Source organism: Salvelinus sp. IW2-2015, unplaced genomic scaffold (genome assembly GCF_002910315.2).
Source record: "Salvelinus sp. IW2-2015 unplaced genomic scaffold, ASM291031v2 Un_scaffold1137, whole genome shotgun sequence".
NCBI lineage: Eukaryota > Metazoa > Chordata > Actinopteri > Salmoniformes > Salmonidae > Salvelinus > Salvelinus sp. IW2-2015.
This window is the reverse complement of record NW_019942749.1, coordinates 166,736-184,720: the sequence shown is the minus strand read 5'-3', so window position 1 is coordinate 184,720 and position 17,985 is coordinate 166,736. Positions and strand designations below refer to the sequence as shown.

The following is a 17,985-nucleotide window of genomic DNA, read 5'->3' as shown; positions in this document are numbered from 1 at the left end:
AACCCTCTATTGATTCATCAGGAAACTTTATTGCCGAAAGATGCCAGTAAAGTGTTATTATTTAGTAGGAATTTGAAATAATATTAGATTTAAARGATGTTTTATTTTACMGTATAWTAGCTTGAGTATTTCATKTAAGTGTCGTCATGCTCTCTCGCCCACGTTTATGCTGTGTGTTGAGAAAAATGTCATTATGACTTGTATTAACACATTTTAGTGGCTATGTGAATTAAACATGATATTAAACACTGGAGGTCGTCTATATCTTGTAAATAGAGCCCTACTAGAACAATCTCTCCCTGCGTTAGAAGGGTGGCACAAATCAGCCAAATGAGGCATATTGTACAAATCAGCAAATTAGCACAGCCCATGAACTGTGTTAATGTCTGGTTGGAAATAAGGACGGGATCTGTCCACACTGGCGACGGGTTTATTATCACCAAGCCTCCTAATGGCCAGGAGTAAATTACCAGCCTGGACTACAGCCTACAATTACAGTTAGCCTTCTCCCTACAGCTTTCAGTCCTGCATGTGCTAATAACTGTGAAGGTCAATTACCTGGGATGTTATGTACAGTACTGTATACCTTTCAATCATGCTATTGTTCAATCATCTTTTACTATAAACTAAATTTGTTTTTTTTTGTTTTCTTCCATATGTGAAATCACAGTATTATGAAGAAGGGTGTTCCATGGTATGCTATGTTGATATTAATAAACTATATAGAGATTTAGGATATTTGCATGTTTTGCCATCATGTATGAGAGAGAGCAGATCTGTCTATCCCYCAATGAAGAAGAAAAGGGTAGGATAGAGTGGGGGGAGAAGAGGAGAACCTGCCCAGAGTTRGAATGTCATTTAGCCATCCAGACACGACATAGTAATTAACTGTTGACACTCGTGAAGAAGCACAAATTAATCCTGACACATTTGCAGACGACTGATATCTTACAGTGAACACTTTGTAATTATATTTGAAAATGAAAATTAAATGACACTTAAAACTAGGTTGTCATGCTCAATGAAGCGAGCGTGTAGTTAGACAGAGAGGCTGCTGGGATAGATGGGGGCTGCTCRCGGGCAGATGCCGTGCCACTCAGAGGAGAGGGATAGGAGTCTGACAGAACACTCCTACCCAGCCCGGCCCGGTCCAGCTCAGCCTACACCAGTTACCACCATTGTAAACACATCAATCTCCGTCTCTGCTTCCCCATCTCAGACTGTCCATCACAGCCCTCCTAGGCAAGCACATAGCCAGAAAACAAGCYAGGCCAGCAAGGCCACATCATCTACAGCTCTGCTATACTATGACTAATGCTGAAGGCCACTGTTGACTTGTCATGTCTTTAGGCAGGTGGTGATATGTTGTAATGGGGCTCAGATCACCATGACTTCTTGTTTGCAAATACTGTCCTGCAGTTACAGTGTCATGTTTTCCTTAGTGTCAGYTGATAGTCGGTCCCCGGCCTGGCTGAGTGGTATAAGCATGTACTGTACTCTGAGATGAGAGGMCCATGTTTCTGACTGTAGTGACTCTTCTTCTCTGGTGTTTATCTACAGATTGCCAGACAACAGCAGCAGCTTCTGCAGCAGCARCACAAAATCAATATCCTYCAGCAGCAGATTCAGGTCAGTGGCTCGTTCATGTGTTCCCCTCACCCTTCCACTCTCTCACTGGCCTTTCCTTCCCCAGCCACACCCCACCACAGGCCACATGTCTAATCTCATGGGWTTCTATGGGTTTCTGTCTGACAGACATTACACTGGTACAGCTTAGCACTTGTACTTTACTGTCTTCCTTTATCTTTCTCTCTGTCTCCTTCCTTCTTTCTCTCTCGCTTCATTCTTCTGTCACTTCTGTCTTACAGTCGTCATTCACATTACATGATAATTGGCCATCGGTAATTGGAAGGGGTGAAGATGGAGGGGAATAATTATCACATCCTAATTAACAAAGATGGAGAGAAGAGAAAGTAACGACACCTAATGAAGCATGCTGCTGCTGGTAGAGAGAGAAGTGCCTGGAGGGTGGAGGTGGGGACATGAAAGAGGCTGRTAAATGCTGCCTTTGAAATGATACCATCCCAGTTGAGCGACGTGGCAAGCCTTTAGACAGCACCGGGGCTACTGTTCACAGCATATTGTTAGTGAGGGGAAAAATGTTGTTCACATCAATATGGTGGCTAAGGGAGATACTGTTTTTGGTGGAAGAAGAAGTTTGTTTTATACAGTATTCAGTTAAAGTCCTTTAAATGTTTGTTAATTTTCTTGAACAAGAGTAAAATATTTATAAAGGTGCACTTAGAATAGCTCGTTTTATGCTCAGCTCAGATTGAAGGTTTTATTGAAGTAATGTCAGTGTGTATGGTGGTGGTCATTGCCATGCGTTTTCTCTCCAAAGTGGATTGTGTTCTTTTCTCCCCTAAGTAATTATGGGAAATGGAGAAAAACATGTAAATGGGGGAGGAGGGGCGAGAGTATTCACACGAGACACAGACCAAGAAAAACGGAACGAGGGCACCATAAATAAACATGGCATATTTGCTGAAAGAAAGAAAAGAAAACAGCATGAGAGGTGGCAGAGGAGAGGAGAGGAGAGGAGAGGAGAGGAGGAGGAGAGGAGAGGAGAGGAGAGGAGAGGAGAGGAGAGGAGAGGAAGAGGAGAGGAAGGGAAGAGGAGGGAGAGGAGAGGAGAAGGAGGAGAGAGAGGAGAGGAAGGAGAGGAGAGGAGGAGAGAGGAGAGGGAGGAGAGGAGAGGAGAGGAGAGGAGAGGAGAGGAGAGGAGGGAGAGGAGAGCAGAGGAGAGGAGAGGAGAGGAAGAGGAGGAGAGGAGAGGAGAGAGGAGAGGAGAGGAGAGGAGAGGAGAGGAGAGGAAGAGGAAGGAGGAGAGGAGAGGAGAGGAGAGGAGACGAGGAGAGAGGAAGAGGAGAGTGTTAGGGAGAGTGGTGTGTTGGTGAGTGTGTTACAGTACAGTGTGGTCAGGTTAGGGACCACCCATGCTGGGTGTTGGATACAGACAGGCTGGCTACTCTGGGTAGGGGTGGCTCGGTCAGGGCTGGTTTCAAGGCCCGCTTCCCAGCCCAGCCGTCTGAGGAAATCCAAGGCTTTACTGTAGGTGGGTCTGGGTGCCAGGAGCAGTCTTCTCTATGACCCACCTATTACTTATCCTGCTACTACTACACACTCACTACCGACACACACTCACTCCAACATTACACACGAACACATACTAACAACACATCACCCACTACCCACCAATGCCACTCACAACACACACTCACTACCAACACACACACTCACTACCAACACACACTCACTACCAACATCACCCACTCACACCACAGCTATACACACCACTCAGTACCAACACACACTCACTAGCACCACACTCACTACACACACACGTCAGCTACCACACACATCTGCTACCAACCAGACACAACAACACACACTAAACACACTCACTACCAACAAACGCATTCTACCAACACACACCATTACACACACAGCCAACTACCACACACACTACACCCACCACTACCGAACAGACACACCCATACAACAGCAATCACCATACCAACGAACGAAGACTCAGTTGCCGCTCAAATCGCCATCCACACCACGCTCACTACCAGACAACGGCTCACTACCAACAGCACTCACTACACAGCACCCGCCACTACCAATACACTACTCACTACCAAACAAACATCCCACCACCAATACCACCTCACATACCAACACACACTCACTACCGAACCACAGCTCCACTACCACGACATCATCCAGTACCTAACATACGTCACTACACTCATACCAGAAACACATCACATCCGGCACACCGGACACTACACCACACTATACCAACAACTCACACAACACACTCAGACAGGCACCACAACTCATACCAACACACACTCAACCAGAACAAGACTACGACCACGCCACTACCACACACCCACTACGCAACACCCACTCACTACCAACACACCACTACCAACACACTCACGTAACGAACACACACTCACAACCAACACACACCTACTACCCAACACCAGTACTACCACACTACCAACAAACCAAAAAACTCCAACTCCCAAACACGTCACCACTGCAACACACACGCCTACCAATACATCACTCACTACCACACAGTCACTCACTACAACACACACACTCACCTACACACACAACCACTACCAACACAGCAGCTCACTACTCAACACACACTCCAACTACCACTGACTACGCCACACCAACCACCACTACTGAACACACACCTCACTACGCAAGCCTCACGACACGACTATCCGAACTAACACACACCAGCTAGCGAACACACACGCTACCAACACAGCACCCACTACCGAAACACGCTCACTACCGAACACACGCTCACGTAACCAACACACGCTCACCTACAACACACAACGCACTCACGTCCTCAAACACACACCCCCTACGAATACACACTCACCTACCAACACATACACCCACCACCGTACAACAGTCACTCACTACGCCACACACACTCAACTACCTGACATGCACACTCACGCTACTAACACAGCAAGCTGCAGCTACGCAACACAACCCTCCACTACAAACTCACTACCACACCAGTGCACTTCACTACCAGGGAACCAACACACCCACTACCAACACACACTCACGACCGACAGCACATGCGAGTGCGAGGCCGCACTCACCAACACACGACTCACTACCAACACACCACTCACTACCACACAACCCACTAACCAAACACTCACTACACACATACATACACTCACATACCAACACACACTCACTACAACATACACATCACAACCAACACCACACTGCACTACCCACACACTCAATAAACCAAATACAACGGTCACTACCAACACACACTCACTGACCAACACACACCCACTAGCCAACACAGCACCCAGAATACCAATACACGACTACTGCCAACACACGACCGCACTAACGGCAAACACACCAACTCACGTACAAACACACACACGCCAGTCTACCCAAACACGACACCACTACGCAACAGGACACACTTCAATTACCATAACACACACCCACCTACGACACAAGTCAACTCACTAATTGACACCACCCTCACACTCACTACCCGGCGGGACACAGTACACTCACTACGCCTGGACAATCGCGTGGCTAGATACAGTATGGCATGTGAGGACATCCACTACTAACACTTCAACCCACTACCACAGCCAGACCCATCTAGAACACAGTGCTAGTTATGTGGCTTGGCAGATCCACTACCAAAGCAGGGAGCACACTCAGCTACCAACACTGGGTCACCCACATTCCAACACACACTCACTAGCCAACACACACTCACTACACACAGGGGTGGATGGAGTAGTGTGGACCACACTCACTACAACACAGCACACACACCCACTACGCCACCACCACCACTACAAAAACAGATTGCCACTACGAACATGGCACACATCACTACCAAACACATTATCACGCCCTCCAAACACATACAGACTCAACTACCAAACACACAACTCACTCACAGCACACTCACTTACCAACACACTAGACCCACTACCAACACACACCACTACCGAACACGCGGTCAGCTGCACCCACCAACGACGACAAACCTCACTAGCCGAACGACACACCCCACTGACCGAACAACACACCACTACGCAACCACAGACACTCACTACCAATGCACACACCTGCACTCCACAACCAGTACACTCACTACCAGCACACACTCACACCACATGATCGGCACACTCCTTAACACACACACCCACTACAACACACACTATCTACACTCCGAACACACACAAGACATGGATAACGGTGTGCGCGACTCCCACTACCAACTACACACTCACTCCCAAACACATCACACAACGCCCACACACAGGTAAAGAGTCACTCACTACAACACACACCTCACTACCACAGATGCAACGCCGGTTCGCACGCCACTACCTAAGTCTCTCTCTCTCTCTGCATCTTCAGTCCTTCAGTATCTCAGGTATCTCTCTTCGCTCTCTCTCTCTCTCTCTCTCTCTCTCTTTCTCTTTCCCTTCCCTTGGGTTTCCCCCTCTGTCTCTGTCCTCTGTCTCTGTTTCTCTGTTCTGAAGAGGATCATTAAAACATAATTCTCCTCTCAATTCACCATCACAAATGGCTTCATTATCAGTTCCATACTTTGAAGTAAACATGTTTTCCCTTGCTGAGAATCTGTCCCTCCTGTAGTAGGCGTACTTTGTAAGGGKCCCAGTTGAATGGTGGAGGGGGCTATAGATCCCCTCTTCACCYCCTTCCCTCTCCACTCCTCCAGGGCTCTCCCCAGTCCCCAGTCCCTGTGATGTGTGGAGGCATAGCAGCAAAGCAAACCCCTTGGATTTACACGGCATTAAGCACAAAAGCAGGATTTAGTRCTGGGCCATAAACATCCCTCTTTCAAGTGCACTTCCCAAGAGAAAGGCCCCACTGTCAATGTCTGCTTCTRCTGGAGRRGCCAGAGAGYTGGCCWCTCTGGTGCTGCTGTCACTGTCCASWGTGTTTGTGAGAAATGACTYCCCATCACTCCACYAAAGAKGAWCTCACTCTGCTCTCTAGCACAGTACCYTCACTAGYATACACTCTAGAATAGAGCACCCTATGCCCTGGGACCAAGTCCCCTTAATAAGGACTCTTTACTCCTGGGCTCACTCACACATCACCACAACACATCATACTTTGACAGGTCCACACTCCACTCTTTCATGCTGTGGTTAAAGACTAATGTGCTACCTGGAAATTCCCCTTGATGAGCAGTTCAGGGATGAGGGTGTTATATCTCTTCCACCACACTTGGGGAGGTACTGAAAGTGTATGGATCTATTTCAAACAGATAGAGAGGCCCCTAGATGTAAAGATCTGTGTCTCCAGCCAAGGCAGCCTTCCCCAGACTCTGTCCCTGTGATCTGTCCTGATGAAACACCACTATATCTACAATTAAACAAAAGAGACACATATTTACACCATCTGCTGCACTCCCCTCAGTCTRTCTGCTTGTTTACAACCCTCACCAGGCCCTTATCAAGCATAGATTAMTCTCASAACAACTTCAAATCAGTTTGATCATGTTAGACATTTTGTTTATCCTACCGCAAGTCCTTTAATGCTTACTTCATTACATTTTCTCCCCTCGTGACCCAGTTTTACTCTGTCCTCTGTGGGGCTGGTCTGGCTGCTCGTAAAGATGGCCAACCAAAGCGATGAGGGGAGGGATGAGGCAGGCCGGGGCGAGGTAGCGAGGCACCTCGTCGGCACTCTGTTTTCTGCTCTTAAAAATGCCCCCGTCCTCTTAATATACAACAGCTTTGAGTGAATTAGTACTCTAAACAATCTTCCAGCCTGCATGTTGCAGACTTTTAGCAGTAGTAAAACAGCACTGGGGGATTGGGTTACCCTGCTGTTAGTATGGAGAACAGTGGGCTTTACTAGAGATCCTCCTCTTCACCATCAAAGTGCTTGTAGTTTGGCTCCAGGGGGAAAACGCTTCAGATTCTGGTGCTGTATTGATGATGTAACTGATCACATCAGTGGGGGCTGTAAACCGGACCGGAGGAGTCCAAATAAAACCACCAGGACCGTAACTGGACACCCTCCCTGGCATGCCATGCACTTTCAGGGGTTTTCTTTTAGGGAGGGAGAGAGGGAGGGAGAGAGGAAAGGACTGAGGGAGTTAGAGAGGGAGGGAGAGAGGAAAGGACTGAGGGAGTTAGGGAGGGAGAGAGGAAAGGACTGAGGGAGTTAGGGAGGGAGAGAGGGAGGGAGAGAGGAAAGGACTGAGGGAGTTAGGGAGGGGTGTGCAGAAACAGGCAGAACGGTCTGGAACAAGACACGGTCCAATTTATTTGAGTCTCCTTTTGAATGGCCTTCTCTCTCTTTTCACCTAGTTCTACTTAGAGGAGGGAGAGAGATTGATTCTTTGTCCTTCGGGATTACAATGTCACTTGTTTTAAGATAGCAGATGTTTTGATTATGGTGTTAGGGGCTTATCAAAAGTTTAAAGCTCAAGGCTCTGTGTTTTTTTTAAACTCGTTTTTTGTTCCTCTAGCTGTCCCTTGTTATTGTTAAATTCCGCTCAGGGAGAGGATTACTGTTATGTGAATCAAGTATTAAACTTGATAAACACCATTAGGGAATCAACTAGAGGCTTGTGACAATTAAAAGCAAAATGTTGAAGTAAATCTGATCCGTAACAGAGCATGTGTTTCTTACATAACAGAGTCATCAAAGCTGTGTGAATGCGGCCATGGAAAGCCAGTGAGTTAAGGAGACAGAAAGGCAGAAACTGACGCTAAGCAGAGCTCTGTTCTGCCTGTTCTGTTCTKCCTGCATCTGCATCAATCAGCCACATCGACCGGCACTCGATTGGACTGTTGGGGGCTGTCTCCTTGACAATCACACCCACTTTTTATTCCTCCCCAATAGCAACAAATACGGTTTTATTTTAACGTCAGAGCCCAGGCTGAGTCTTACATATGGCTTTCTGTAATTATATAGGAGTGAATGGCAGCACAGCCATATGTTAGCAGCATGGGTAGCAGTCTATGAAATGACTTAATAAAATGGTGGTGACTGCTGTTGTTGGCCGAACACATGTTTCTGTGAAGAGGATATTTTTATATAGAGATAATCGCCATGGATTGGAGGAATTTTTATTAGTTTCTCTAATGGCTGTATTTCATCCAACCCAGTGACAACTCCAGACTCTAGGTCAGTATATTGGGGGTAGTGATTGGAGGTCTGCTCCCTGCCCACAGGGGCCAACTGGAGCTGAGAGTTTGTGAGACAGGGGGGTCAGATTCGTGGGGAGGGGGGGGGGACGGACTTGCCGTTGCTGTGAGGAGTGCAGCTCTCTGCCATAGTAACAGTTAGTTGTCCTGCCCATCCCATCCCTCTCCCAGCCCCAATCCCACAAAGCCCCCAATCTCCAGCCCCTCTGCTCTCACACAGATATAGGCCAGTGGAAATTCCTGCTCTCTCACGAGGCTTCCGAGCTGCCGTGTATCTCCTGTGCAGGAGATGCAACAGTCCATGCATTCCTGAAAGATGGGCTGGTCTGTGTCGGAAGTACACACACACACACACACACACACACCAACACACAACACACACACACACACAACCACACACACAACACCACACACCACACACACACACACACACACACACACACACACACACACACACAATAATAAATATTCCCTGAAAGGCTGAACTTTATCTTCACACGGTGCAGTGAAGAACCGAGCTCCCCAGATGAAATGGGGGATGCTTTTAATCAGAAAACCCTGTTAGGTCAATTACAATGTGTCTGTCTGCTTCCTCACATCACAAACACAATAACAATCCATACTTTATTACCTATGTTTATAATTATACTCTGAGCGGCATTGTTGCACCGTATGTTTGCATGATATAAAGATCCCACTATATGGGTTTTATGGAGGCCATTGTTGGTTCACTCTTTAATCCAGCAGCCTTAAACGCTCTCGTCATGGCCAGGTCTGGTTCTACTTATCTAGCTCAGATGCTTTTCCTCTCCTGCTCATGTGAAGGACCTCCACTGACTGTCTTCCGCTGTCACCCCACTCCTCCCCTCCCAACCCCCTCTCCCCAATCTCCCAACCCCCTCCCCCAATCTCCCAACCCCCTCTCCACCAATCCCAACCCCCTCTCCCTCAATCCCCCACCCCCCTCTCCACCAAGCCCTCCCCTGTACAGGTGCTACACATCACACCCCTCCAGGACTTATACTGTCCACTGATCCACTCATTTTGAGTCACTCTACACTTTATTAATCTCTATTTATGCTCTGCGCAGAATGATGCCTATTGTAGATTCACTTTATATAGAGAATTATTGTTCTTAGATCTGTGTTCTATTTGGAGCTATTTTGGACTTAAGGTTATTGAAATATTACATTTATTTATGTTACTACAAAAATATACGAAGTAAAAAAAAAACTATAATGTAATACAAACAATAATATTTTGCGCCCCATAGCATCTACCAAGAGCACAGAGTGTGCTGGTACTTGTTGTTTGGCTTTAAAGAAGTTCCATTGCCTTAGTTAAAAGAGAAAAGACCAGTGCCTTGTTGTCAGCCCTCACTTCAAAGTGGAAAAGGTTTCCTCACATGTGGTTTTAAATGGTGTGGAGGAACAGCAGGGGACTTCTAAGGGTTAAATGATAATAGCTGCAGACGGTTCCCAGATTAAAGATACTATTTAATTACACAAGGGCTAGCTAACCACCTCCACATCCTAGCCTGCCAGGCAGACACACTCCTATAAAGCACAGCAACACCACAACACAACAACTCACACATACTGTAGAACTTGTGTACGTGTGTGTGGGTGTCTTTATATGTTTATATGTCCGTGCTTGTATTTGTGTGTGTATGTTTGTGTATCCTATGAGTTTGTGTGTTTATCAGTGTGTTATAGGTGAGTGTTAACATAGAGATGGTGTAGAGAGAGCCTGAGGAGAAGCTCTACTTTCAGAGGTCTGGCTGGCTGACAAACAGACAGACATACAGACATATGGCCCTGCTCAAGAGCTAGTGAGGGCCTGATTCCTCTCATATGTGCAGCACAGTATCCCCAGGGCCGTAGAGCCGGCCTCCCTCCCTCCCTTTGCTGTGGTCATTTAACAGCAGTAGAGCTTGAAGAAGCATGACAGGCCCAGGGGTCCAGGGCCCAGGGGCTAGCCAGGCCAGGGCCCCAATAAAGGGTTAATCAGTGGCAGCTTCCTTTCTCACTTGATATATATTTTGGGGGTATGACTAGGGAACTTTCAATAAATTCCCTGGTTGACACATTAAAGGTTCCTTTACACAATCAAACCATTTTTGACAGTATATGTGTTTAAAGGCTCAAATTGGCATACTGTTGAAGTTACACACGTGTGTCTGTCTCAAGGTAGAATTMATTCCATTACATGCAAATACTCATTGAGCTGTAATTTAATCACTTTTTTCTTCTTCACCATTATCATTGATGAACAGACTACGCCACAAATTCCTGAATACATCATTTGCTTTTATTAACCTACCAGTCTTACGCTGTCTCTCTGAGTCTGTTTTTGAAATCCAACAAAAACACATGAGAAAGAATAGCAGCCTTTTTAGAGATTTTCAGGATGCAGCTCCATGTCCCAGTGTTGCAAAGCGCTGATAGAATTCACAGGGGAAGCTCTATAAAAGCGGGTCCTGTCATGCCCAGGCAATAGGACCTCCTAATTAAACACAGAGCCCTTTGTGTCACACACATTGGTTTTTGAATGAAGGCAACAATCCCTCTCCCCTCTATATGGGCACAGAGAGATGCGTCTGTCTGTCTGTCTGTCTGTCTTGTCTGTCTGTCTGTCTGTCTGTCTGTCTGTCTGTCTGTCTGTCCTGTCTGTCTGTCTGTCTGTCTGTCTGTCTGTCTGTCTGTCTGTCTGTCTGTCTGTCTGTCTGTCTGTCTGTCTGTCTGTCTGTCTGTTCTGTCTGTCTGTCTGTCTGTCTGTCTGTCTGTCGTCTGTCTGTCGTCTGTCTGTCTGTCTGTCTGTCGTCTGTCTGTCCTGTCTGTCTGTCTGTCTGTCTGTCTGTCTGTAAGGGCTACTGCTGCTATGCTAGTCAGTGTGCAGGTGAGCCGCTCCAGTCCTACTGCAGCACTGTGCGGCTCTCCTATTTGTGTGTCTCTGGGTCACACACACATTCCTTGAACATGAGTCGGTTTTGACTTCTAACCTATAGTGGAACATACAGGAGATTATCAGGGCAAATGCAAGTGGGAGTCATTGACTACAGTTTGTAGATATCCACCCCCAGCCCAAGTGGTCCATTTCTGCCCAGCGCCATAGTCTTTAAAGGTCACTCTGGCTCCTGCTCGRTTTTCATTATTTACAGTCATTGTAATAAGGTTCCTTGCCTGTCACACCCTATCTAAAGATCATGTGACAAGCCAATACAGTAATTCCCACAATTTACTGGCTCACTGTATTTTTATTGATGTTTTATTTAACCTTTAACTAGGCAAGTCAGTTAAGAACAATTCTTATTTACCATGACGACCTAGCCCCGGCCATACCCTCCCCCAACCCGGACGACGCTGGGCCAATTGTGCACCGCCATATGGAACTCCCGATCATGGCCAATTGTGATACAGTCTGGAATCGAACCAGGGTCTGTAATGATACCTCTTGCACTGAGAGGCAGTGCCTTAGACCGCTGCGCCACTCAGGAGCCTGTACTGTACTGTAGTCTACACACAATATGCTTTGCCCTTGTAATCCAATGAACGGTAATTGCACCCAACATTTTATTTGGTTAACATTTTAGCGAGAACAAAGCACACTGCTACCATATAATGAGGAATCATTTCAAATGAACTTTAGATAAACACAAGGGTGGCTGCTAATTGAACAAAGATAATGGCTCCTAATTTATGTCTCTCAGATGTTTCTGTTGTTTTCCAGGGCGCAAATTATCTTCTAAGAGATTCTTGTTAATGCATTGGCAAAACGCACCAAAATAGACATTGTTAAAGGGAATGTGTAAGTTCCCCAATTAGCCCAGCCAGATCAACTACTAGCATTATAGCAAGAGAATAATAGAGCAGGGAGTGATAGCGTGTTTCCAGACGGTGTTAGCTAGGCTGGCAGTAGTGGGATTATTCGGGGGCCCTAACGGTCTCATCATATCAGCTTGGCTTGAGCCCAGGGAGGGAGATAGCTCTATAGATCCAGCCCTACATAACGTGCTCGCCCACCAGTTAAAGGAGACTGTTARCTGATGAAGATGTGCACATGCAAGACTAGAGATAAAAGAAAGYGTTGACCCAACTCATTAGCCCCTGTGATTTAATATATTGACACTTGGATGCAAATAATTCCATTTAGTGGCCTGTGTTGGGCTCAATTTAATTAGTTATGAAATGTGACTTCTTGTCAGGAAGCAGAAGAAATGCTGACGTTAAATAAAGTCGTGTGCAATTTGAACAATAAAGCTATCGCGCCCCTGTTAAAACTTAATGATGCACAAAAAGSGCTTAATAGATACAACCTCAGCAATGGCTGTGATGGTTTGGAAATTAAGCTAAGTGGAYGAACAGCAAGACTAGTAATGTCGCTGGCCTGTTAAAACAAATTCACACATTATGAATATAAACAGTGCAGGCTATCTGGGACGATTCGGTCTGTAGGTTTTGTCGACGTACATCTGCCTTGCCGCTGAAAGACTCTTCCGGCTTCCTTTTCTTCGTTAGGTCAGAGTTAAGGTACACACAGAGAGTGGGGATATTGAATGGACTTATTATTGCATTAGGCWCCATTTCCTCTGACACTGGGCCCTAGCTTGTGAATGGCAAACTGTAGAGAGTGTAAACGTTGAAAGATACACATCCCCAGTACTTACACGATGTGATGGGTTCATAGAGGCTGCCTGCCTGGCACACAAAGGCACATTTGTKTGGGGAACATATGCTAGGAACACACATGTCTTTGTTKGTGATSTAAGCATGTACATAAACACGCCTCCATTATTAATGTTAATGACACAACATCTCCTAGCGGTCTTGTAATTATCAGCAGGGCAGCGCAGCGTCTTTGTGTTCCYACACCTCGYCYGTTTAGGCTGCGTTAATGAACTGCMTGMATCTTGACAAGGGCTGTCACATGAACAGTTGTAATGTGTAAAGTCACACCTGAGTGTCTGCCTTAAATTAGTCACCTGAGGGGATTCCAAACAAGCACTGGGATTTAGTAATTTATGCCAGGACCCTGCAGCCTCTCATAGTAGCTCAATGCTAGTGATAACAGTAATCAACACAAGACAGCAGATCACTGGAGCTGTAGTGCATCTCATCAGRCATTAGGGAACCTAGTGAGCTCTGTGATAAGACAGTACTGTTAAATACACTTCATAAYCCTAACAGGAGCACTTTACAGCTCATTATTGATAGTGAAACGAGGCCAACTGTAGCTATGATACATAAAGCCGTACTCTATGACCTCTGAATATCATTATAAAGCACCTGTTTACAACTCTATTGCTCCCCATAATCCTTTCCTGGATGAAGGTGGCCAGTCGCCTTATACTTGGCACTCATTGGACCCCGTGCTCYGAAGGAAAATATCAGTTGACGGAGAACACATCCTCCAGTGTGAAGTTGACTTAGTTTCCTCTTCCTCTCCCTCTCCGCTCGGCCAGTGTTTTCCCTGCTAATGTTGAGCAAACTGTTTTGTCTTTGCGTTGGCTCTGCGCAGCCCTCGGCCTCCACAGTGGGCACACTCACAGGGAGAGGGCTGCATTAATAGGATCTAGTGTGTGCGGCCAGCCGGCAGGGAGAAAGGGGGCCCGTGTTTTCTTAGGGCCGGGGTGGCAAAGCAAAGCATTCAGCCCATGGCAGCAAAAAAATACCCTTTTTGTTTTTGGGCGGAGGAGAGTCCAAGCATTCCCTATGGAACACAATGAATGGCCCATTCTGTCCTGCACCRTTATTCAGACACAGAATTGTTTTGTTTTTTAGGTATTTTTTTCTCCAGAATTATTCTTCCCCATCACTTGGTGTGCACATGACATTTGAGCGTGTTTTAAAGTCTCGGCACACTCATGTGCCTGTAATAAAGTGGTCCCTCGTAACAATCGTGCTTTCTGCCGGACAACAGAGCCCACTCTGTTGTTTTCCCAAGCCACAGCAGCTGGGAGGCAATTGTGAAGACAGAGGCTCAGTCTATGTGCAGAGTGGAGCGGAGGGAGCAGAGGAGAGGACAGGAAGAAGGGGAAGTCCTCCCCTGCTCCTCCAGCCCCCTCCTGACCAGCCTCCAGCCCATAGGCCAGCCAGCCGCCGTGTGGACAATGCCATTATTAGATTAGGGGTGGTCCAACGCCAGCCAGCCAGCTCTCTGTCCCACCACCAGACACACTGCAGTCTCTTATTAGCTCACTCCAGTCTCCCGCTCAGTCTCCCACCCAGTCTCCACAATGGTGAGGTTGTTAGAATTGTTTTGTGTTCTTTTATATTCACAGAAACAGTAGATGTTTAAAGTAAAAATGTAAATCATATGTTGGTTTTAAATAAACCCGAATTATATGAGAAAATATCAGAAAAATGACTGTACATCAGAAGTATATTTTTACAAGGGATGATTTACACATGAAAAGTATCAGAAGAGAAATAATTAAATATAAAATGCTATGTGGAGAGCATGTGTTTCTGMCCCTCAGAGATTGGCCTTTCCTAACAGTATGTTGAGGGATTGGAGGATTTCACAGGCATATGCCAATAGTTTTTCACATTTTCTCCTACGCTTCACATGTTCATACCCTTCTATTCCTCACATCCCCCCAGCCTGTTCACCGTGGTTATGGTGGGCTCTCTGACTAGGCCGTGTCCGACCTCTTTTACAACTCCACCCGCCCCCCTGCAGTGAGGGTCAGAGGCATTCTGCTTATTCCCAATCCCATAGAGGTGGGATGTATACGCAGGATAATGATGCTAGGCCCAGACTCACTTGTGGGTTTGTTTATGTCTGTTTGCATCTTTCCTGTCATTATCCATGCTGTTTGAGGGAGTCCCCATGGRTTTGACCAGTTTACTGCAAACCTTTTGAATTTCATGACCAGACCATGCCAGAATATGATTTTTTCCCTTCTATTTCATTGTGTGCCTAACAAAAAACATCCACACAGATCTCRTGTTTTCTGGAAATGTAACATTGTAGAGGTGGTAGTAATGTAAGAATSTGGTTCTGGAATAGTAGGACATTTATTTGGGAGAGGGGATAGTGTGGGTTTGTACGTGTGTGTGTGTGCACCTGTGTGTGCGAGAGAGAGAGTATCATGAAAGCAGCTTTTGTACCCTACATAACATTTCAACCCCAAGGCCTATCTTTGATATTATATATTATATTCAATACAAATCGAATTACTTTAAATATTTACTAACTTAAATTACATTTAAGGTATTTGAGACTCAAGAATTTGCATTAAGAACACCATTTCTGTTGAATCTACATTGATCACGTCTATTCTCAGGGGAGTAGCTTCATTCTTCTGCTTTGTACTCTTAACATGTTAATGCTTCAACCAATTTACTGAACATCAGTAACATTCACCAACATACTGGTATGCTGCATCATATTCTATTCTGAACATCAGTAACATTCACCAACATACTGGTATGCTGCATCATATTCTATTCTGAACATCAGTAACATTCACCAACATACTGGTATGCTGCATCATATTCTATTCTGAACATCAGTAACATTCACCAACATACTGGTATGCTGCATCATATTCTATTCTGAACATCAGTAACATTCACCAACATACTGGTATGCTGCATCATATTCTATTCTGAACATCAGTAACATTCACCAACATACTGTTATGCTGCATCATATTCTATTCTGAACATCAGTACATTCACCAACATACTGGTATGCTGCATCATATTCTATTCTGAACATCAGTAACATTCACCAACATACTGGTATGCTGCATCATATTCTATCTGACATCAGTAACATTACCAACATACTGGTATGCTGCATCATATTCTTTCTGAACATACGTAACATTCACCAACATACTGGATGCTGCATCATATTCTATTCTGAACATCAGTAACATTCACCAACATACTGGTATGCTGCATCATATTCTATTCTGAACATCAGTAACATTCACCAACATACTGGTATGCTGCATCATATTCTATTCTGAACATCAGTAACATTCACCAACATACTGGTATGCTGCATCATATTCTATTCTGAACATCAGTAACATTCACCAACATACTGGTATGCTGCATCATATTCTATTCTGAACATCAGTAACATTCACACAACATACTGGTATGCTGCATCATATTCTATTCTGAACATCAGTAACATTCACCAACATACTGGTATGCTGCATCATATTCTATTCTTCTCTTCAGCATTATGGTTGGAAAGTCTCATATTACTATTTCTATCATAACCTAACATCACACTTCTAAATGTTCCTGTAATTGTTAGGTATAACCTTTAGTGTACTGACATACTGTATGAATGCTTTCCAGTGTGGCAGTGTGGCATACAGTACAGTAGAGTACAGCAGCCTCCAGTCAGTGCAGAGTTCTTGAGCCAGCCTGGAACCAGGGAGTCAGGGGGAGGGGGGGGCTGGGCTGGAGGGTGCTGTCTGCCCTGCTTTAACAGCAGCAGACTTATTAGACATATTGGAATGGCTCCCTTCCAAGAGAGCTTGTTTTACTGTGTAAGGAATTAGTGGAACAGAAAGTCATCTATTGGTTATTCCCCAGACGGCCTGACCTCACCCCAGTGTCGGATTCCTCTGCACCTTACCCTGCTTCTGCTGCAGATAGACTGGAGGGAGAGTGGACACTACCCCCCTCCCCTACCCTCCAGACAGTCCCTGTTGTCAAAGAGCAGCGGCGTAGCGTACACGTATTATTAGTCAGGCTTTGCTCAGACGCCTCTCCAGCAGAATAGAGAATGACTTGTGTCCTTTGGCAGACGATGTTAATCTTTTTCTGCTGGCTAAATGTGAGGTCTAAGGGTCCGAGGGAAGGGGGAGACGGGTCACAGTCATGTCCAGGACAACGACCTTTTGTTGCTGACCTGTACCTCTGTAGTAGATTGGGATCACATTTCAGAGGGAACAATGTTCTCTAGTCTGGGAGGCAGGTGGAGAGGAGGGAGGTTTTGGGGAGGGAGGTGGAGACCTGGCCATAATACCAGCTAGCCACAAGGCTGGGGATCAAAGTCTGGCTCAGCGCTATCGATCCACTGGCCTGATTACCATCACACACCAAACAGAGCACAATGTCTGGGACTCTGATAACACAACTACACTGGACTATGTGTGTGGGTGGGTGGGTGTGTGCGTGTGTGCGCACCCTTTTGTGCTGTCACATTGTGTCTTTGTGAG

The 17,985-nt window shown here is 45.9% G+C and overlaps 1 protein-coding gene across 1 annotated transcript in view; it reads left to right on the top strand.

The window, feature by feature from the left end:
• The window catches only part of LOC112069865 (transcription factor SOX-6-like), a 259,626-nt gene that overhangs the window by 158,123 nt on the left and 83,518 nt on the right, over positions 1-17,985 (top strand). The window contains 1 exon segment of the mRNA XM_024137247.2: positions 1,561-1,629. Within this exon segment, the coding sequence (XP_023993015.2) occupies positions 1,561-1,629 (69 nt within the window).